Consider the following 23513-nt stretch of genomic DNA (forward strand, 5'->3'; position numbering starts at 1 on the left):
GTGGGGGTGGATGGCAACAGTAGGGACGTGGGCCTCCACGGCCGCAGACAAGGTCTGCTGGAGAAAGGAGGCGGCACGGGTGACATCATCGGGAAGGCGATAGGTGAGAGGGTGGCTATCTACCTGGGTGGAAAGGGTATCCCGGTAGGCAGTCCAGTTGGCACGGGAATAGTCATGGACATACTTAGGGGGAGGGTCATTACGAGGGTCAGGGCGGGGGCGACGACCGTCTGAAACGGTGAGGAGGACAGGGAGATGGTCGCTACCAATAGGCTCCAGGACATCCACCGTAATGCGACCAAGGAGGTTGGGGGAGGAGAGAAGAACATCGGGAGTGGAGTTGGATTCGGGACGGGTGTGCTGGGGGATGGGGATGAGGTCGCTGTGAAGGGAGGAGAGGAACCGATGCCACTGCCGTAACTGGGCAGCGGAGCGACTATGGATGTTGAGGTCGGCGGCGATCACGTAGGAGGAGAAGGTACGGTCAATGTGGGAGAGGAAGTCGAAAGGAAGAGGGGCGTTGGGGCGGACATAGATTGTGGCACAGGTAATGGTAAGGCCGGGGAAGAAGAGACTAAGGATCAGGTGTTCGGTGGGGTCGGGAAGGAGAGGTTGGAGCCGAATGGGGATCTGGCGGTGGTGACCAATGGCCACTCCGCCACGCGCAACTGGGAGGGGATTATCGGAGCGGTGGAGGAGATAGGCGGAGGTGTGGATGGAGTGGTGGGGTTGGAGGAAGGTTTCATTGAGGAGGAAGGCATCCACACGGTGGGTAGCAAGGGTGTGTAGGAAGAGGTTCTTGTTGGCGGGAAGGGAGCGGATGTTGTTGAAAAGGATACGGTGCTGTCGCGCCATGACAGGGATTTAGACGAGGGGGTCAAACCGGGAGAAGGTGAAATGGGCCTGGTTGTTGGAATAGGTGGCGTACATTTTAAGGTGAAAAATGGAACGGGCGGCGGGGGAGATCTGTTGGAGGGTGTGGGGGCGCTGAAAGGGATGAACATTCTGGAGGACGATGGTGAGGAACCTGATGATGTCCTCAGCGGTGGGTGGGGGACGAAGGGAATTGCCAGGAGGGGTGGGGGCGTCCAGAGGACGGACAGGTACGGTGAGTTCAGGAGTGGTTGGAGGGGGTCGGGCTTTACACTTTTGGGAGTAGGTGGGATGAGGGAGATTGCAGGTATTACAGGAAGGAGGGGATTGGAGGTTAGGGCACTGCCGGAGGAAGTGCGCTTGCCGGCAATGCGGGCAGGTGGGGGCCTCGCGGCACTCAGCAGTGGGGTGCGCATTATAGCGCAGACACCTCTGGCAGCGCAGGGATTGAGGAGGGGAATGGGAGGGGTCGACCTTGTACCGCTGGTGGAAGAGGAGGGCACCCTCCTTCAGGAGACGGTCAATGGAGGGGGCGTCCTCAGAGAAAACCTGCATAAGGCGGGTGGGGCCGGCCGAGTTGAAAATGCGGCGGACCGCCCGCACCTCCAGCGTGGGATCTGCCTTGAGCTCCGCCGACACCTCCTCCTCCGTGATCGACGGACTGAGCCGCGTGATCACGGCGGTGAGGGTCGGCGGGCGACGCGGGGGTTGGGGTTGGCGGGTAGGAGAGGGAGAAGGAGCAGGGGTAAGGGAGGCGTTGGGACCAAAACGGGTGACGGGGAGACGGGAGAGGATGTTAGTATGGAGGGTTGGGCTGGGGGAGGAGATGAGAACAGAATCCCGTCTGGGAGTAAGGAGAGAGATGGGGGCACCAGGGAAATGTTGGCGGAGGAGGAGGGAGAGGTTCCGGGCCTCGAGAAAGGAAGGATCGGGATGGGACAGGAGATATTTGTATAAACAGGGGGGGGATGAGGAGGAGGAGGAGGAGGTGGGAGCAGGGCCAGGCGGGGAGACACCCATGGCACCCTGGGGGGGGAGATGGAGGTCGGGGCGGGGCCTTTTTGGGAGCGGAGGAGGTGGTGGTGCCACTAGGGCGTTTGACGGCGGCAGAAGGGCGGGTGGTGACATGAGGGACGGGAGCGATGGGGAGGTGGTGGGAAGGGACAGGTCGCGGCGTGGACGCAGCAGTCGGCGCCGGAGATGGTGACGGTGAAGGCAAAGGCGAAGGCGATGGTGACGGCGACGATGATGACCGTGGTGGCGGTGATGCCGAAGGCAACGGCGAGAGCTGGGCATGGACAGTGGCCCGACGGGCCACCACCCTAGCCGGAGCTGCAGTGACAGGCTGAGGGAGTGTGGGGAAAGTGTCAGAACGAGAGGAGCGAGAGGAAGAAGGGGGAGAGGGGGCGACAAACAGCGAGGGCGAAGGGAGAGTGAGGAGAGGTGGGATGGAAAGAGGGGGCTGGGCACACCAAGTTATAGTAGTGGAGGCGGCGGAAGGTGAGGTATAGACGATGGTGGTGGTGGTAGCGGTGGCGGTGGTGGTGGGAGCGGACATGACGACAGGGAGAAAAAACGCACAGCACGAAAAGGAAAGGACACAAACTGGGAGCAGACGAAGACGAAGACGCAGACGAACGAAGACCAGGATCGGACGACCAGGGTCGGACGGCGACGGCGACGGCGGGCGTCAGTAACGCCGCAGCTGCTGCTGCCGCGGACGGGGCCGGGGCTGCTGCTGCTGCTGGCTGGACCGCTGCTGCTGCTGCTGCTGCCACAGGAGGAGGACTGGCTGGTTGGCTGGCTGGCTGGCTGGCTGGCTGCCGGTGGGACCGCTGCTGCAGGCCGGGACCGGGAACGGGACGGCGGCGGCTGCTGCTGCTGCTGGACCGCGGCGGCTCTGCTGGGCTGGCTGGCTGGCTGGCTGGCACCTGGAACACCTAGCACTTCGATAAGCGCTGGAATTGCACTATCGAAGGGCGGCAACCTTTCGGTGTACCGCCGGAGATGTTGGACGAGTTCTGAATCTATGTGTTTATATTCGGTTGATATCCATGTGATAAGCTGCAGCTCTATCCACAGTTACAAGTGTTTCTTCACAAATGTATCGTAACTTGCCCCTGGTTCATGATTTTTATCCCTACTTGCGCTTATGTTAGAATCATTTTTAGAAACATCGTTGTCTTCCGATATTATACAAACTCTGGTAGGCAAAAAGAAAAAAAAAAATCAAATATTTCGTCAATCACGTAGGAAAGGGATGCATAACAAACGTGCTACCGACGGATCTTTTTCGCCGCTTGGAGCGCTAGTGTCGCTCCAGCTGTCAAACGGTAACAACTTTAACAGAAGTGAGTGTCGCGACTGTTAATGTTAGACTGTGTGTCATACTAACAAATGTACACCGTGGAGATAGATAAGCAGAGGTAACAGTAAAATTGTTGTTTCTTTCGATCACATTTTTATTATTCTTGTAACTGCATGGATAACACGAAGCATTTTACATGTTTTTTGTTACGATGCTGTGGCAATAGTTTCAATATTGCATTAATTTAATGGCTTTTGCGGCATATTTGAAATTTACTTTGTTGTGTATACAAACGGCCATGATTAAATTATCGTTGCTGGATTTGTTTATGGTCTGGGCTTGCGTGCGAATTTGGTGTGTACTTGTTTTAGGTTATGTTTTTCAAAACAAACAGCTTGTTTTCCATGAGCTTGTAATTTTTCTCAATAGTCAGAGATCAATAATTTTTCCACCAGTATTTTGGAGCGCGCTAAGAACTCTACGTATACTGTTCATCAATTACGAAAAGTTCATGTGCCGTTTGTAGCCTGTAGCGTCTTGTGAAGTACATGTTTTTTTGTTCCATCCGATAAAATCTCTACATGTATACTCTGTAACTTTGCAAAAGAGACGATTTGTATTTTCGACGTTTTTTCAATAGTTTCTACATATTGTGATCTCCAGTGAAAGTGCTAGTCATTTATAATTGCTGTGGTGCTAGTCATTTATAATTTTTGAGGGAAGGACGACCGAAGACAGCGAAGTGCTATTTCGTTATCTTAATCAGTGTCACTGTCGTTATGTAATATTTGTTGTGAAGGAACGACTAGGAATAACAATAGCGTTTGCTATGATGTAATGCGATGCTCCTCCCGATAATAGCGTGAGTAACTTTATAGTATTCGTGAGTACCTTAGTGCACATAGTTACTACCTCTTTTCAGGAATTGGGTACCGGTATCTGCAGATAAAAGATGATGTTGGATGTATTAATTTGTTGTGGCTATTTAGAATCATTTTAGTATCCTATTATTTGATCTGCTGCATAGACCTGGAAATCTTACATCAACAACAGTTTGTGTTAACATGCGTATATGAATGTGGTTTAGTATAAGTGTAATGCTGCTGTGTTGCAAATAGATGTAGAAAGAAATTAGCTGGTGTGGAAAAAGCTACTATGTAAGTGCAATTCTCACTGACAAAGAACATCACACATCATCAGACTGTAACAGAACATTCACCATGGGTCTGCAGCTAAGAGGGTGAAGAGCCAGTAAATATGTTTAGCAATAGAAAGTTAACCAATATTAAAAATAGACGACATTTAAAAAAATTTTCGACAGTTCGTATAAAATACAGTGTGTGTGATTTTCTTTAGTGGATAGATAAAAAAAAAAAAATCAGCATGGCAATATTTGCTGTACTGTGGATGTTCAGTAATGCCTTGTACAAGGAAAGCCTTAAAGGAGCAACTGTGTCAAAAACACACATTAAACAAATGACAAAATGATGGTTTGTAGGCTGCTGAACACCTCTTATAGTTAGGTTTTAATTTTGTACACATCAAGATGATACTGAGTAACTGAAGACAAACTGCAGACTAATGTCCGAGTTTAGAGATTAGGTACTGAAAGTGCCACATACATGATTAAGACCCGCAAATTCCATTTTACATTGATGAGAACAGGATTATAACACATTTGGATAATCATTTGCATTAGGGTATTCCCAAACTAGATCCCAAAGATGGAAGGCTTTATTTCAACTTATCTTTCTTCAAATTTAAATTGTGGTTGATGTAAGTTACTTATTTTCTGTAGAAAATATCCTTTCCATTCATTAGTTGCTTTGATTGCTCATAATGCTGTACGCCTAGTTAGAGTTCGTCTGGGAAAAAGCAAGACACCACTCAAATAATGCTCACAGTAGTAGAGTATACCTTAAACCAATGACAGACACAAACAGTATCAGTCAGCCTAGCATTTTTTTCTGTGGGATGGATTTTGCAAAACATGACTTTCTATCATTTTGAGGTTATATGTTATGACTTCATTATGAGAGAATTGTAAATCAGTTCTTGATATTAGACTCTTTTCTTCACCTAGTTTTAATTTATTTATAGTTTAGTGGTTCATCTGCTGCACCCAGTAATGGACTGAAAATACTGCCTTTCAGCTGTATCTCACATTAACAATGGAAATTGAATGTGACTTTTATTATCTGGTTCCTCGTCTTTCCTACAGCCTGACTGCAGTAATGGACCACGAAAAAACTATTTGGATAAAAGAGGAAACAAGTGAGATATCAGGTTCACCAGGTTCCATTGTAAGTAGTTTCTTAGTATTTTTTACTATTGTTTCATTAATTTCAGTGTGCAGTATGTTGTGTGAATAAACAGAATTCATGCCATTTTGCTGAAAGTATGAGGAATTAAGTGCAATAAAATCTCCAGTGAGTTTTTAAGTTTACACTCAACATTTACAGCACTAGGCATAGATTATAATGTGTGTTAAAATTCACAAATGATGCAGGGGAGGGTTTGAATTTAATTTTTGTAAATTTAGACAAATTTGTAATGCACTGCTTATTGGCAGTTATAATATATTTATATAAAATTGAACTATTATGATAAAAATAGTCATTGGCTGGATGTCATTTCCAATGAGCACAATATTTCAGCAAGTGACCACATTGCCATCACCCGGTGCACTAACTTACTGTGCACTTACTAGTGATCAGTATGAGCTATAAGTGTAATTTTTTAAAAGTGTATCATAGGTTACATAGATGGCACCTTGGATCTTGTGTTTGTATGTTCCTGTTGTAGACTGTGGTTGTCTGTTTTGTTTATGGGGTCGACAGAAGCGTCCGATCCCACGCATCGGCTTTGACCCATGACGTAAGGGTGTTGTCGTGTGTGGCGTCATGACGGCGCGGAGTTTGGTTTGAGTGTGGCTGTCTCCAGTTCTGTTTTATCTTATTTTATTTACTTTTCTGATCTGTTCGTTCTATCTCGTGAGTTTTTTTTTTTTTAATTTAAAAACACTTATTACTTAATTTAATTATGTGTTTCCTCCAATTTCTGTTTTAGTTTATTATATTTATCTTTCTGATCTGTTTGTTCTACCCCATGAGATTTAAAAAAAAAAAAAAAAAAGACAAAAATCACTAATCAGCTACTGAAGCATCTTTATCTTCTATGGGTTGCAAGGGTTATGACCCCTGGGGAGGTGGGTGGGTATTCATGCATGGCTGTCTTCATTTACACGTTGTAGCTACGCAGGGCGTCTAAATTTGTTTATATTTAGTTTGCCCCCCACCCAAAACACCCCATTTGCAGCGCTTGTCCCGTTAGTGTCATTAGGCTTCTTGTGGAAAGTGTGTGTGTTTGTTTTTGTTTCCGCCATATTTGTGATGTAATGGGTCAAAGCAGACGGGCGGGATCGGACGCTTCCGTATTTCCTTGTTTATGTCACTACTTGAGTGGTGTCATAGATTGTCTTTTTGCTATACCTGTATAGGGCTAGTGGAGATGATGATCACTTGAGGAAAGCAATGAATTTGCATTGAGTGCTATACTATACCTGTTGTGGTTATAGAGTTGCAGCATAGCCTAAGGCCTAGGTTAAGTAGGGAGGTGAAAGTCTAATTGTGGGTTGGGAAACCCAATGAAGTTTTTATAACAATCTTTTTCCATAGCTACATTTATGCCATTGATGAAAACCCTTGCTTTCCTACCGTAGTCCAGTATTTTCAGGTTTTCAATACATCTGAAGGTGTTAATCACACTCAAACTCCTGATAGTTATTCAGTTTTAATTTTTCTGATATTTGCAAGTGGTTAGTGAAGTTATCTGTTGATAATTTCTTAAGGGTTGTATTTCTGCTGTGTTAATGAGATAATCGGTCTACCAGTGCTCAGTCGAGTTCTCATAGTTACCTTGAAAGAAGTTTGAAGAGACATTTACTGTGAACACTGGTTTAAGAAGTTAGTTTCATATAATATTTTTTTGCATTAGCACTTGTCTCTGAATATGTAAACCAAGTGTCAATAAGACTCATGGCAGAAAATTGTGATTTGTGTCTTTAATTCACATTAATTAATTTTTAGAACACAGTGTACATGCACCCTGATATATTCCAGTGTGTATATTTGTGATGGGAGCAAAGTTGTGGCAAAACTAAGAGGTTGTACATTCAGTACTGATGTGTGTTTTTTTTTAACTACCTCTTCTATATACATCACTTCATGATAAATGATATTTATTAAATTGCAAGGATATTACAGAAATATTAAGGAATTTTTGTTGTAACTAATGTAACTTAAAGTTTGACCCAAACTTTTTGTTGCACTGTAAAATATTTGTTGCTTCCTTTGCCCTCCTCATCTTGAATGTTTCTGCAGAATTGGTAATGATACAAATGCAAGAACATGCTCCATAGATTGGATTTGCAAAAATTGTGTTGGCAGATTATGTGTATTTGTTGACAGCATAGCAGACAGTCTGCATTGAGTGAAGCTAGACTTCACATTTATTGTAAGCCTGGCTTAAGAACAACAGTACAGAGATGTGTGTTGTCCAGCTTTCAACCTTTTCACCTTGATTATATTTCACTTCTCTTCATTATATTTAACCTCTCTTCATTGATGTGAAAACTCGAGGATTATCTTGCACATTTTTATTCTTTAAATGGTATTGTGTCTGCTGTAGGTAGTGAATCATGAGCAAGTTGAATAATTTGTGATGCAATAAAACCTACAATTTCTGTGATGATGATCTTTTGCCACTCCTATTTGGAGTAACTACAGAAACCAATATACACATGACATTTATCTTTTACACTACTTCCATTGTATAAGAGTGTTTTTCAATAACTCAGTGCTGTATGAAAAAGCTGTGGGTATTTCATCACTCAGTAAGAATTTATTTTTAGAATAGTTCTGTAGTGAGTAATATCTAGAAAATAATGTTGTCATTCACATAATTTTATTTTCTCTCTAATTGAAATAAAACAAATCAGTTTTGCATCAACCAGAATTACTGTCGCACGAAAGAACATACACTGAGAACTGGCAATAAAATGATAGTTGTTGCTAAATTATGTGGTGTTAATTATTCACGAAAAGTACTTTAATTGTGGCATAGAAGTTGTGAAAGTTGCTAACAGTGTGTGGAGATCATGACTTTTTAAATATACTCATTTTGCTTTGTGTTACTCTCACCACAGGTCCAGGTATACCCCTGTAGTGTGAAAATAAAGGAAGAACCACAGGAGACTGGGAATCAAGAGGTAATTCTAGAATTTTTTTGACGGAATGGAATTAATCACTGATTTGTTATTTCACAGTTGTGGGGAATGTAAATGAAGAGGTAAGCAATATAGCTGAGCATTATTGTCAAGGTTTGTTCAGATATGCTAGTAATTATGACTGACTCACAATATCATAATTTGCCCACTATTGTCAAATATGGCACAAAAGCCTAAATATAGTATTTTTTAGCCATTGCTCTATATAGGTTGAAGTATTGTCTTTGTACAGGAACAATAGTTTTAATATCTACATTAGTAGAATTATTGTCTTGTACAAGGACATGGTAAAAAGTAATGCCTCCACATTTTTTATGCAGAAACTGTTAAAGTTTTTCAAATAAAACAAGCTTTGTTAATTTTTTATGTCTTTATTCCTCATGTTGACGTATTTATTTCTCAACGTAGTCACACACACAATAAACACATTTCTCTTGCTGAGAGACCAGTTCATTGATACTGACACTGACTTTGTTGACAGAGCCACAACCTCACCTCTGCTTTCGCTGCTTCAGTCACTATCTAATGGAAGTCCTCGAAGGTATTCTTTAGATTTGGAAACAGATGAAAATTGGAGGCGGTCAAGTCAGGAGTATATGGAGGATAATTGATGACAGTGAACCCAAGCTGTCGGATTGTTGCAGACATTGCAACCCTCATGTCTTGTCTGGCATTGTCATGCTGAAGGACAGGGTGGTGCATGTATGGGCAGACTCTTTGAATTTGAAACTTGATCACAGTACGCTGCTCCTCACGCACCAACTTAGTTAAGCTACACATGTTCATGTTACATGCTACAATCCAGAGCCCTCTAGCAGCAGATGGTTCCAATTTGGGTCAGCAGAGTGAAAAAACCTGTGCACATTACTCAGTCGAGTAATATATGTGACATGTAGTATCTCAACCGATACTGCAAACAGAATTAAAGGGTTGGAGGCATTACTTTTTAGCACACTCTTATATATACAAACAAAAATAAGAACTACGCGTCATTGTGTTGATGTCTAAATAAAATGATGCATGATAGTTGCTGCAATGCCCTGGACCTGAACAGTGATTTCCTACGTATTTGACCAGTTGCCTTGATGAGTAAACTATCCACAGATACTTCTTTGACTGAATCAGTTGTCATTCTCATGGGAGGTTTGATTAGTGGGCAGAGCAAGAATGAGAATTCATCATATACTGTGAAAATGATGGCAAAGTACGATTCAAGATATGAATGCTTTTGCTTGAAAATACTCCATTATGTCCGGAAACCCAAAGTGAATCTTGACCCTTCTCAACACTCTTATCATTCACATCACCATCTGAATGAACATGATGCTATATAATACCCACTTTTACAACAATGTGGCAGTTTTCATATTTTACACCTAAGTATTATCTACCATTAAAATTACAGCGCCATTGTAGGCTTCTTTTCTTTGTCCCCTCTTCTACATTTTAATAAACCCTTGCAGTGTCATGTACTTCAATTTGTTTCATTATCCTTGTTATCAAGGTATTTACTTAAATTGTGGAGCAATTCTGTTTGCCTTCATTAAATTTACTTTACTCTTTTTTCATTTCTGTGTTTTCCTTCATTAAATATTTTTACTCTTTTTTTTCATTTCTACATTTATCATTTCCTCCATTAGGAAAACCTAAAGAAAGATGGACAGATGGAGCAAACTCCATCCTCCAGAATATGAGTTCTTAACAACTGCAGTGCCTCATTCAGTTGGTCCCTAAAGCCAATGTTATTTGGATCATACATAGTTTACTCTATAGTGCATTTAAAAACAGTTGCAACTTTTGATGTTTGGCTCACTGTGTGCCATTGCCTAGGTAGCACCAATGGTTAGCTGTTTGGCTGGTAAAGCGCCCATGGTGCCACACCATGGGTAAACAGTACCATGTGGTGTCACACATCAGAGGCACCTACATTTATTTCCTCTCATTGTAAATTGATACTTTCTGGCAGTGAAGTGTTTTACAGCTGTCAGGTATTGTAAACAAGTGTTCCGTGCTGCCATTGCATTAATAATAACATTGCAGCATGTCTGAACATGAGATTTGTGGTGTCACCACCAGACACCACACTTGCTAGCTGGTAGCTTTAAATCGGCCGCGGTCCATTAGTACATGTCGGACCCGTGTGTCGCCACTGTCAGTAATTGCAGACCGAGCGCCACCACACGGCAGGTCTAGAGAGACGTACTAGCACTCGCCCCAGTTGTACGGACGACTTGCTAGCGACTACACTGACGATGCCTTTCTCTCATTTGCCAAGAGACAGTTAGAATAGCCTTCAGCTAAGTCCATGGCTACGACCTAGCAAGGCGCCATTAACCATTTCTAGAGAGAGTCTCACTTGTATAATCAAGAATGCTGTATACAAATGATGGATTAAAGTTAAGTATTCCAGCAGCTACGTACTTTTCTTTATAGCATTCATTACGTATCCTGTTCCAGACCTCACTCCAGTCTGCGTTAGATTATAGCGTGCATTTCGGCCTCCTCTAACTACAAGGTGTTGGCACATCTGCCAACACATCAAGATTCACAGTAAAAGTGATCACCCAAGAACTCGTTCACCAGAAAATTTTCATCCAAATTCGACAGTAGTAATGGACAATGCACAATACCATTCAGTTGGGATGGGTAAAGTCCCAGCAATACAGCAGAGGAAAGCAGCTATTTTTCTCAGGGTACAAAGAAATATTTGAGTGGATAAAGTTGAACCCATCTTGTGTAAGGTAGACTTAATGGAACTTTCAGTACTGTACTAGCCAGAAACTCCACGCTAACAGGTCAGTGAACTGGCTAATGTTTGGGTATTGTTTAATCAGGCTTTCTCCATATTATGCTCATTTAAATCTGGCTGGGAATATATGGTCGTAGGTGAAAAGTAATGTGGCCAAAAAACAACAAGAAATTTATACTCGGTGATGTTGAAATGTTGACAAGAGAAGTCACTGCAAATGTTATATCGGACTGGTCTCACGTTATCAGGCATATCAAGAATGTAGTTGAGGAGAGCTGGATTCATGGACCATGACGAGTTTTGAGAAATATGGTACTTCTCTTGTTGCTGTGTTAACATCTGCTTCTTTTGCCTAAACACAGTATAGTTTACAGATACACATCTCACTAACATTGTAAGGCAATTGAAATGGTAACAGAATCCTAAAACGGTGTGTTATTAACCAAGCAACTGAGGGCGAGACATATCAGTAGTTACAAGAAAGCCAGTTCTCAGTATAAAAGTAAATGTGCAGCTTCTTCACTTATGTCAGTATATATGGCAATTTCAGATATTAACCATATGGTAAAATACTCTCCTCTTTGCATGCTATCATTTCCCAAGCTTGTTTTAATATCTCAGACCATTTATGACTGACTTGATTTAATTCTTTTGGCCCCTATGGGGGCATAGGGCATCCAGGAGAACTCGCCATCTGTCTCTGTATTTGGCCATTTGCCTCAATTTTGCCCAGGTTTTGCCAACTCTTTTTGCTTCCCCTTCCATTGTCCTCTTCCATGTGCCCTTAGGTCTTCCTCTCTTCCTTGTTCCCTGGGGATTCCATTCCAATGCTTTTTTCTCGATGGTTCCATCTCAAGGTGTGCCCCAACCAACACCACTTTCTCGCATCTGGTCTTCTATAAGTATTCGGTTTGTTATTCGCCAGAGCTCCTCAATACATATTTTTTCTGGCCACCAGATATTCATGATGTGTCAGAGACATCTATTTATTAAGCTTATCCATTTTCCTGCTTTCGCTGGCATACACAAGGACAGCCTTCTCATTTGTATTAAAAATACGGATTTTTGTTTTGTACGTGATATTTCTGTTTTTCTGTATTGGATACAATTGTATGTATTTGTCTTTTTAATGCGGTTTTTCATGTCATCTCCAGCTCCACCATATTCCATCACTATACAATCAAGATACAGGAATGAGTTGACAGTCTCCATGCACTGCTCCTCTATTAACAGTGGCACCTCTGATGTTCCCTGAATTTACTCTCATTTCCTTTGTTTTGCCTGTATTTATCTTGAGGCCAGCAGTCTCTGCTTCTTCTTTCAGCAAGTTTAATGTAGCTTGCATATCAGTCAGCTATGCTAGTGAAACTATGTTGTCTGCAAAATCCAAATTCTCTAGACATTCATGGATCTCCCACTGGATTTCTCGTCTCCTGCCTGCTGTGACTCTTCACATAACTTATTCTAGAACAAGTAGAAAAAGTGTTGGTGATAAAATGCAACCCTGCCGGACTCCAGTTATTACTTTCATGGGCTCTGTCACATTTCCCTTGTGGAGTATGCAATGTTTGTAACCATCATACAGATCTTTTATGATGTTTAAGATCTTCTGTGGTATCCCATACTTCTGCAACACCTGTCAGAGCACTTTGTGTTTCATGGAATCGAAGGCCTTTTGAAAATCAAGGAATGCCAGGTACATGGTTGCTTGGAATTCTTCGCTTTGCTTTAAAATTATCCTAAGAGTGTTAATAAGATCAATACAACTGTGTTGTGCCCTAAAACTGGCCTGTTCTTTACGCAGTCACTTTTCAAGAAACTCTTTAATTCTGTTTAAAATAATTCTGGTGATGATGTTACTGGCACTGACAACAATGTAATACCATGCCAGTTGCTACAGTCTGACAAATTTCCCTTTCTTCGGAGCTTTATGACAAAACCATTTTTCCACTCCTTTGGAGATTTCTCTTCAAGCCAAATATGCTTCATCAAGGGACAGAGCATCTTAACAGTACATTCAATATCAGCTTTTAAGAGCTGTGGTGCTATGTTGTCTAGGCCTGGAGCCTCTGTATTCTTTATGGTTTTCAAAGCAACCCTAATTTTGTCCATTTTGGGACACTGCAAATTTATATCTTGATCTTCTTCGACTTGCTCTGGAACATCTCTTACCTGTTCGTCATGGTTGTCTTCAAAATTTAACAGTTCCTTGAAGTGCTCCTCCCATCTCTGTAGCTGTGCCTGTTGAGTGGTAGGGATCACCCCATCCTTGTTCTTAACTGGTCCTTCATGTCTGAAGTTCTTCATTGACAACCATTTGGTTGTATTGTAGAACCCTTTAATATTTCCTTGTTTTGCTGCCTCTTCTACTAATTTTGGTTGCTCATCTTTCCATTTCCTTTTATCTCTCTGTGTATTCTTTATGCGCTTCGCTCTTTTGCACTCTTGTCAGACAAAGATTTAACTTAAGTTTTAGTTCTTTCCGGTGGCTGATCTCATCTGATGTAGCATTGGAGGTCCATTCCTTCCATTGATGTGCCTTACATCCTATGATTTTTCCATCACATCTAAATAACTGTCTTTCATTTTTTTTCCCCAACATGTTTCAATTCCCTCTTCCATAAAGTTTTCTTCAGAGAGGATCTGGAATCTGTTTTGTAGTTCAAGGGCAAATGTTTCTTTGATCTGTTGGTCTTTTAGCCTTGCTAGATCTGTTTTCTTGCTCCTGTGACTGAGCTTGGTTCTGTTTGCCTCTTTTCTCAGTCTGAATTCTGCCAAAACTAGGTGGTGGTCACTTCCAACGTCCGCTCCTCTTCTGTTTCTGACATCTAACGGAGAGTGTTGGAACTTGCAGCTTATGACTATGTGGTCTATTTGATTTTCGGTAACATGGTCTGAAGAAGCTCACGTTTTCTTATGGCAGTTACGATGTGGAAACACTGTGCCTCCAATGACTAGGTCATGTTCAGTGCATGTGTCTATCAGCAGTTCACCATTTAAATTCCTTATCCCAGCACCGTACACACCCATGATATGTTCAAGCCCTTCATTTTCTGAACCAGCTTTTGTGTTCAAGTCACCCATTAAAATTTTTAGGCCCCTAGAATTTGTTTGTCTAAGGACTCCATTAAGCTCTGTATAAAATGCATCTTTTAATTCTCCTTTAGCTATTTTATTAGGTGTCTAGCATTGAATTACAGTGACGTATCACACATTTCTTTTAAAGCATGCGGTTATTATCCGTTCTGAGACTGGTTTCAACTCCAGTAAGCTCTTCTTGCTGCTTTTAGACAGTAAGAGCCCTACACCATTCCTACACATCACGTCCTCACCTGTCTGACCCGCGTACAGCAGCAGTCCACCAATTTGTGTTTGTAATTCCCCAGATTCTGGCCACCTTATTTCACTTAGTCTCAATATATCTAGTCGGTAGTTCTCCATCTGGTTTTCAACCTCTCTCAGCCTCCTTGCCTCTCTCAACATCCTTACATTCCAAAAACCAATACGGGTTTTCCTTTTCAGCCAAAGGTCATATCCTTAAGATCCATCCGGCTGTTTCTCCTGTTAGTTTCTGTGATGCGTGTTTTTTGGTGGTGTGGGTTATCAGCCCACAGCACCTGAGTGTCCAGGTGGGGCTGCCACCTCATGGCCTGGACACCTGCCAAGGTTTTATTTCAGGACATTACCCCCTAGATAGCTTGTCTTCAGCACAACTAAAGAATGCTGTCCATCCGTTTGCAGTAAGGCCTATGTGCATCAATGTTGTCATGGTATCCAAGGATCTTTTGCTGTCCACATTAGGGGGCTGTGCCTGCTGCCACACAATCACAGGGAGGAAAAGGAAAGGAAGCGAGAGTATAGGATGGGCCACGATAGAATAGAGCAGGACACTAGGCGGGACATTGTGAGACACACTTCATCTGGATCCTCTATGGAGATCTGTCCAGCTTGGGAGGCCCTGCTTGTAGTTACACTACTGCTGGTATAGCCCTCCACTTCATTGGATCACACAAACCCCCTCACCCACATGGATGGTGTTTCATTAAGGTGGTGTCTCCTGAGGGGGAGACCATTTATGAGATATGAGGGATTTATGACTATTTCATTCTGGCTTTTTTACTGGCATGTGCGTTGGTGATGGAGACCTTTACTAACATTCCATTTACTTGACATTGGAGATAAATAGCAATTTCTCAGAGGTTTAAAGAATAATTCAATATGTTATCTAAATTTCATATGCAGCATAATATGACCTAACACAAATCAAATGCAAATTCATAGTACCCCTATGTTTGTTTGCAAACTTTAAGAATTTCTTGCAGTAATTTAGCTTATATTGAAATATCACAATAACTATGACCTTTCTTGAAATGATAGGGAATTAATCAGAAGGTTGACGAATGAAGCTATAAGATGTGTGAGAAAGATTACAGATCAATCAGACGTGCAGCTGACAGGTTATGTGCTAAGCAGGCCTGACATTACCTTTGCCTGCTGATATCATCCATGCTAGCAACTATGCGCCCCTCCACTCACTCCATACTGAATTGTCAAAAGTCACAACTAATTTTAAATGCACTATAAACAACTTCTTCTTTTGTGCATTGAGTATTAGGCCTTCACTCTTCCTTGGCCTTCCCCAGCTTCGTCAACCTACTGGGCTATAATCTCTGATGTTGTAATATTGTCTGCCACTGTTCATTGTGTCAAGATATTGATTCAGTTTTCCTCTTTGTCATCAATTTTGTTTTGTGTGTTAAACATTTTAAATTCTGTCATAATGTCTTCTCTCATACAGCCATTTGTGGGTGTAAAGAATCCCATTGCACTGCCTGGATCTTACTGCCTTGTCATTTGTAAATGACTAATGATTCGCCTCCACAGGGTAATGTGGAGATGGTCATCATTTTCTAAAACTTCCTTCGTGTTATTTTCTCTATCTTTTTTCTAAAGTACCTGTTTGCTTTTACATGTAGTTTCCAAATTTTGTTACTTTCTTACCTGTATCTTTGTCATGTTAGTATGTGATATCACATTTCAGATAGTTAAAATAGCTGACCTGTTGTACTGCTGTATTGCTCAGCACTGTTTTTAGATTTAAAGAGGTCCCATCCTATAAAAATCATACTTTACTTTTGTTCTCACCTTGGTAATGGCTAAGGAACCAACCCTGACAGAGAACTGGCAGGTCTGAAGCCCATAAGCTGACAGCTACACCATCAGACTCAAACTGCATGGCACTTGTGATGTGATCAGAACATTTTCACACAGTAAGTGTTCCATGCAAGGCTTGAAATTCTGCCAGTTATATTATACAGGATGTATACACTCTGGGAAAACTGGGAAATCCTGGAATTTTTTCATCTGGGGGAACCTAGGAATTTTTTAGGACTATGGAAATATTTCATTGTTTTAGTTCTCAGTTAAATTTTTGTAATTGAGACTGGTAAGAACTGATGCTCTAACAAAGGATTTTACAGCATCCTGCTGCAGCAGAATAATACTGTAGCAATAAAACATAAACAAGAGGATAAAACCAAAATAAAACATTGCAAAGGAAATGTGCCATTTACAACAACAACAACAACAACACAAACACAGTGTACACACAAGTGTCTGCCAACAGCAAAATGCGTCAAAAGCTTCGGGATGAAGACTATGCAACATAATAACAAACAGCTTCCAATCAGTGTGACTGTTAGGTTCGAGTGAGTGGTTGCGAGTGGGCTCATGCACATGCTCAGTTTATTCATGTAGGAGCAGTACCTTTTCCTGCTTCTAGCTACTTGAAAAGTTTTTCTGGCACACCGAAGCTGCCAGGGTGATTTTGCTGTTTCTTCTTCATTTACAGCTCTCACATTAAATGGAAAAAAAATGAATTTCTTTGGCCAGGAGCTATGAAATGAATTGCAATGCATTCACATAATTATGGAAGTCTAAAATATCATATTGATTTTAGTTTTCTCATTTTATTTTATTTCAGCATTTTGGCAGTCGAACATTAATCACCTTGCAGAACAGTGAAGCTATTTTTGTAGGTTTGCTAAAGAAATTTTGGCTTTTATTGATGCTTTCCACAGAGGCAGACAATTTATTTGAAACTAAATGTTTCATTCCGCACTGTTGGCTACTTTCAGCTGTTCACTGAAATTAAAGAGCATGTTTTTGTCTTCTTGACAAAGTAAACTGCTAACAGGAGCCAAAGTCTAGACCATAGCAAAAGTTGTCGTAAGCATATATAAACAGTCCAGGGAGCAATCCAAATCATGAAGTGTAATGCATGCAAGTTAAGAAACCTAGAACCTTTGCCTGCCTTCGACAGGCAAGTGCTCTACTGATAGTGCACCTGCCTGTGAAAGGGAAAGGTCTTACTTTTGAGTAAGAGTCCTGCACACAGTGTTAATCTGCCAGGGAGTTTAAAATCAATGCACACTCTGCTGCAGAATGAAAATTTATTCTATTTGGATGATTACTGCTTTTTTAGCAATGTAATTTTCTATGTGAGGTGTGGTTGAAGACAAACCTGTCCATCTCTCTTAATAGTCATACAGTTGTTACAGAGTTTTATGTGCAAGCTTTAAATGGGTAATAATTCTCCTTTTCCAGTTACTTCAAGATCCATTAAAAATTGAGGCTCCATTTTACAACACAAAGGAAGATCCAGGACTGAAATTGAACGTGAGTCTCTCTGAACATAGTGTAAGTTTTCAAATCAGTGTTGTTTTATGCTTGAGGTACAGAAAGACAATCATGGAATGTAATGGCTGCATATAGTTAAAAAATCATAGATGGAGAGCCATTCTATCCTACAATATCAGTAATTTTTAGTATTTTTGTAGAGTTACCATGACTCTCATTACCCTTGTGTGTTACATGTTATCCGTGGTGGTGGTGGTGGTGGTGGTGGTGGTGGTATGTCAAAAGACTGCTTTGAACCCAGCTCTCCAAGCTACTCTATCCTGTGTAACCCTGTTCATTATAGAACAACTGATGCAACCTACATCCATCTGAATCCTGAATCCTTTTTACTGTATTTATCTCTGGGTCTCCCTTTACAATTTTTAGCCCACCTCCTCCCCTCCATCCCCTGCCTACACTTCCTTCCAGTACTAAATTGGTAATCCCTTGATGTCTCAGAATGCATCCTATCAACCAATCCCTTTTTTAGTCAAGTTGTACCTTAAATTTATTTTCTCCCCAATATGAGTCAGTACATCTTCATTAGTTCTGTGATCTACTAATCTGATCTTCATTCTTCTGTTGTACCACATTTCAAAAGCTCATATTCTCTTCTTGTCTAAACAGTTTATCATCCCTCTTTCACTTCCATACATGGCTACGCTCCAGATAAATACCTTCAGAAAAGACTTTCTAACACTTGAGTGTGTGTTCAATGTTAACAAATATTTCTTCTTGAGAAACGCTTTTCTTGCCATTCTCAGTTATTTTGCTACCAAAATAGCAAAACTCATCTACTACTTTAAGTATATCGTTTCCTAATCTAACTCCTCCTAACCTTTGACCAGTACAGCACAGCATCATTTGGATATACACGGATAAGGCAAACATTATAGCTACTGCTCACCATGAGAGTGAATGCACAGTGCTGTGTATGCAGGGCTGTTGGGGTATGATTATACTAAAGGAAACATTTGCCTTGGGTACCATTGAACCTCTAGTAGTAACCAAATACATTATGATTACTGTGAATTGTGTGAGCATGGTTCCCTTGATGCTTTGTTTTTCCTAATGGTAATCACATATTTCCAGCTGGATAATTGTCGATTTCACCAGGCCAGAATCATGCCGCAGTGATTTGAAGAGTATTACAGTGAATGCACATTCATGACTTGCCCATCAAATCCAACTGATGTGCATCTGTGGAACACATGCCAATCTGAACCCACAAACCAACAGCCAGTAATTCAAGGGATTTGCATGAGCTAAATTCTAGCACATCTAGTGCCATATACCTGCCGAAACCTACCAAGAAATTGTCAAATCTCTGCTATCCAGAAATGCTGCTGTAGTGTGTTGCAGATATGGATCAACACACTACAAAACAGACGGTTTGATGAGTTTGCTCAACAGCGTATGATACTAAAATATCTGATCAGAAAATTAGCTTTATTAAATTACTCTTTGAATAAGAGATGAGTCACTGAAAAGTATGAAGATCTTCATAATGAAATATTGAGAGCTATGTTGTATATACATAATGAGAGGTTTTGTTTTCTTTTGTCAGTATCTGGAAGACCCATTTATAGCCTCGGGGTCCACTGATCATATTAAGGAGGATTCAGTACTAAATTTAGGAGCAGAAGAAATTGAGACTTTTGTAAGTATTCACATTTTACAGATGGATTGCATATGAAATAAAAATATGTCATTTGGTAACTGTGGAATACAAAGAATGCATTACAGTGAAATTAGCATCGTTTATACCCCTTAGAAGTTTTGCAGTACGTATTATTCCACTTCAGTTATTGTCAGTTATTTGCTGACTGTTATGAGTAGAATTTCAGCAGAGCTGTAACAATATATGTAATCATATTTTCACTGTCGCAGGTTGATATCAGTTACAGTAAGATCATGATAATTCAGCACTCTATAATCCAGCGGACCCAATAGTCCAACATGCGTAAGGTATTTTGCCATGGTGTGACATCTTTTCAGCAACAATTGTTTGCCTAACTGTGTGATTATAGTCTTGCCAAGATAAGTGAGTTGCATTACTGGCTTTGTCAGTATCAGTGATTCTTCATTCACTAAACCTAAGTTTACAGTACTTATGTTTGCATCAGTGCTGTGGTATTTTAATTATTTAATGAAGTCATTGTGCTGTGTTAATATTCAGCTACTTGTATGACTGTCAGTTAGACTACATCACAGTAAAATGTTTGTATGTATAGTGAAAAATTTCCAAACAGAGCAAAAGTGCATCTAAAGCCGCAAAACAGAAACGTGATGTTGACAAGCCACAAAAAAACTGGTCATCATAAGCAGACTGCAAAAAAGTGAGAACCAAAACAGTATTATGAGTGAACTATGGTCTAAAATGATTGAAGAAACAGAGATGGAAAGCAATTTAAATGACGAGTAGTTTACAGCTGATCGCTCTGAAGTTGTACAAATGATATATTCTGTGTCTACCAATGAATTGAGTGCTTTTTCAGGTGAAATTAAAATGGATTGACATAGGTAGAAATTCAGTTACCGAAGGAGAGTGGATGATGTGATATTATAAAAGTGTTTTGAAGTCACAGGAGGCACCAGAAGTTAACAGTGATTATGGCAAAATGTCTGCAGCTAACATCTCTGGGATTGACACTATGGAAGCCTTAGACACTTTATTGAGATTCACTAATTGAAGACAATAATATGATGCCTCTAAAGTTGTGAATCTGAACATCAAGCAAAATAATTGTTGTCAAAAAAGCGCTCAATCCAAGAAACAATTTGGAATTTTTGTAATGTTCAGGGTGCTCGGAAGATAATTTCAGCTAAACCATCAGTGGTAGACACCAGTCTGGCATATTCCATGCCTGTGAGGCTGTCAGATATCTGTACTGTGTCTATGACAGTGATTACAACTAAACTGCACCACATTATTGACTATAATCTTTATTAATTAGCTTCTTCTTGATATCCTCAAATCAGTGGTCCTTATTGTATTTTGTAACTAGCATACAAAACTTTATTTATGCACAGTATATCGAACTTCTCTAAAACTTTGAGCCTTAAACTGTTGTGTTAGAGCAATGTACTATTTGACTTTTAATTCAATTTTATATGTATTGGAAAGTAGTTCTTTTTCTGATAAAGGCTGAGGCCAAAAGCTTAAATGTAAATCTCTTTTAATTTTGCCTGTTGGCAACTTAAAATGTTATCTTTACATTAGTATCAATCTATCTTTTTCTAGAGTTTTGATATTCCTATCAGAAGTTTCACATTGTTTGAAGAAGACTATGCATTTCAGTATCTTCGATTAATGTGTTGTAAGCAAATTCATTGGGCTCTTACCTTGTCAGTGAGTCTCTGTATTTGTGAGTTTGTGGTAAAAGATTTCCACGGAGGGAAAATTATTAAATGTGGTAATATGTACACAGACTAGTCACAGTGAACTGGGAAATAGTGATTGTCATATAAATTTTGAATTATATAGTTTAGCCTCATGTCACACACATGGTATCATTAACAGGTTTAAGCTATAATCAGATGAACTGTGCAAAACAGAAATACAGAGGCAGTAAACTACTATATTGTGTTTAAAAGAAGTTGCAACTTTTGGAAATTTGGGGAAGAAAGAGTGCAGGGAAGCATAGATTCCAAGGGGTAGCAACAACACAATGCCCATCTTAGGTTATGACCTATAGTCAGCTGCCAAGCAAACATTCTTTGGCCGTAAAGAAATACAATACTAAATGAAGCAGTTACATCAATGAATTTTTCATACGTACTCACATTTACAGTGTAAGTTAAGTGATGCCAAAGGAAGAATCATCGCTTTCTCCCTCAGAACTGAAACTGGCACTGGAGCTGACTGAACTGACTCTCTGTTCCATCTGGTCCTTCATAAATCCATGTCTCTTCAATTACCTTCTTTGAATGGCTGGCAACTCAGTATCATTCCTGTGGGGTAAAGTTTGCAGTGGCTCTTTTTTTCTGCATTTCAACCTCAATGAGCCCAAGCTTCTTGGTGTTTCCTGCCACAGTACCTCTCACCTGGGCCCATACATGCTCAGCTGGATTCAAATGAGCATGATATGGAAGAAGCCTTGATTGCATTATGCTCTTTAGTGTTAACTGGTTTGTTGACTTTGTATTGTGGAGGTTTTGGCTTCTACAGTACAAGATCCATTAACTATGATTTATTCATGCCAAGTTCAACTTTATCTGATAGAATGTTTCTTTGTACATAGAGCAAAATATTCAATTTTCGCCTCCTCGTTGTTAGAGCGTGATCCACCACAGCAGAGTGGTATGGCACATTGTCCATTATTATTATTATCAAATTCAGATGAACATTTCACAGCAGAACATCTGAAAACGTACAACACTATACTGCATCACGTATTATATTAACATACAATCTGTATTACCAAATACGTTATTATGATGCAGGACATGTTACCCTGTGGGAGGATTTAAGTAAAACTGACCTTGAATTACCTAATGGGTTTGTCTTATCGAACCTGAATTCAGTGCTACAGAAGAAACCAGAAAGCTAAAGATTGAAATTTGGAAAATTTTTTAAGAAACCAAGTTTACTTAAATGAAATAAAAATGGTCACCAGCCTAATTAGGCATACTAATGTTGTACATTACTTTTATATAATCTGTATAGAGTTGTGGTAAAAGAAAGCTACTATTACTTCTTACCCAATGAAGTGCAATGAACTCTACTATAATCAGACAAGTGGTACAGTGATGCTAGCAGTTATAAATAGTATATGCAAGTTCTCATAGAAACAGTTAACAGCTTATTTCTTCTCAATAGTAATTACTTCATTATGTACGAATTATGTGATCACCAAAAGTTATGAAAGTCAAAATTAAACCAGAAATGGACGTGGACTTAGTCCTATTTCAACATTTACTTTCCAAATAGTACAAATATAATTAAGTCACTTGCAATAGGATTTTTCACTCATTAAGAAGTAATATTGTTTCTACTTTTATGGATAAGGGCAATTACAGTAACTTTATCTTCAATAAACAAAATTGTTGGTGGGGGCTCTCAAACTGTTCCCCCCTCCCGGGGCCTAGCCACTCTTTGGCAGGTTCATACTTGGCTACCACGGAGCCCCAGCCTTTGGCAGCCCTTTTTACCTTCTGTACTACATGTCTATCCTCTTGCTATTCTTTTTCCTCTCCCTTGGGGAACATGTCTGGGGTATTATAGGGAATGTTCTGCATTCTGTTGCTGACCTGCAAACAGTCTCAACTTTCTTTGTGGCTCCTTTTTCCTTTCTTTGTTTCCTTTCTTTGTTACCTTTCACCTCCCGTTCCTCTGCTTCGGTGTTTGAGGATTCTCTCTTTTCTTCTTCTTCTTCTTCTTCTTCTCCTTCTTCCCTGTGCACTCCTGAAGGCTAGACCACATGTCTAACAAGTAAAAGGTGACTGGGTAACACGTAATTCCCAGGCCCGGGTTGACAGGTAGGGTTCACACGTACCCCCTGATACAAGCCAGGCCCAGGGAGGAGTGACTGACTGAGCTGTAACCTTCTCAGATTGCCCGTTGGTCCCTCTGTCATGTGTTCGGGAGGTGTGACCTGAGGTGTGAACAATCACCT

The 23513-nt window shown here is 40.8% G+C and overlaps 1 protein-coding gene across 1 annotated transcript in view; it reads left to right on the forward strand.

The window, feature by feature from the left end:
- Positions 1–3200: 3200 nt before the first annotated feature.
- The window catches only part of LOC124719878 (zinc finger protein 737-like), a 103636-nt gene continuing 83323 nt past the window's right edge, over positions 3201–23513 (forward strand). Inside the window, exons 1-4 of the mRNA XM_047245059.1 lie at positions 3201–3299; positions 5403–5484; positions 8388–8450; positions 17824–17895. Coding sequence (XP_047101015.1) covers positions 3271–3299; positions 5403–5484; positions 8388–8450; positions 17824–17895 — 246 coding nt within the window. The 5' untranslated portion in view covers positions 3201–3270. The remainder of the gene's footprint in view (positions 3300–5402; positions 5485–8387; positions 8451–17823; positions 17896–23513) is intronic.

Source organism: Schistocerca piceifrons, chromosome 11, assembly GCF_021461385.2.
Source record: "Schistocerca piceifrons isolate TAMUIC-IGC-003096 chromosome 11, iqSchPice1.1, whole genome shotgun sequence".
Classification (NCBI taxonomy): domain Eukaryota; kingdom Metazoa; phylum Arthropoda; class Insecta; order Orthoptera; family Acrididae; genus Schistocerca; species Schistocerca piceifrons.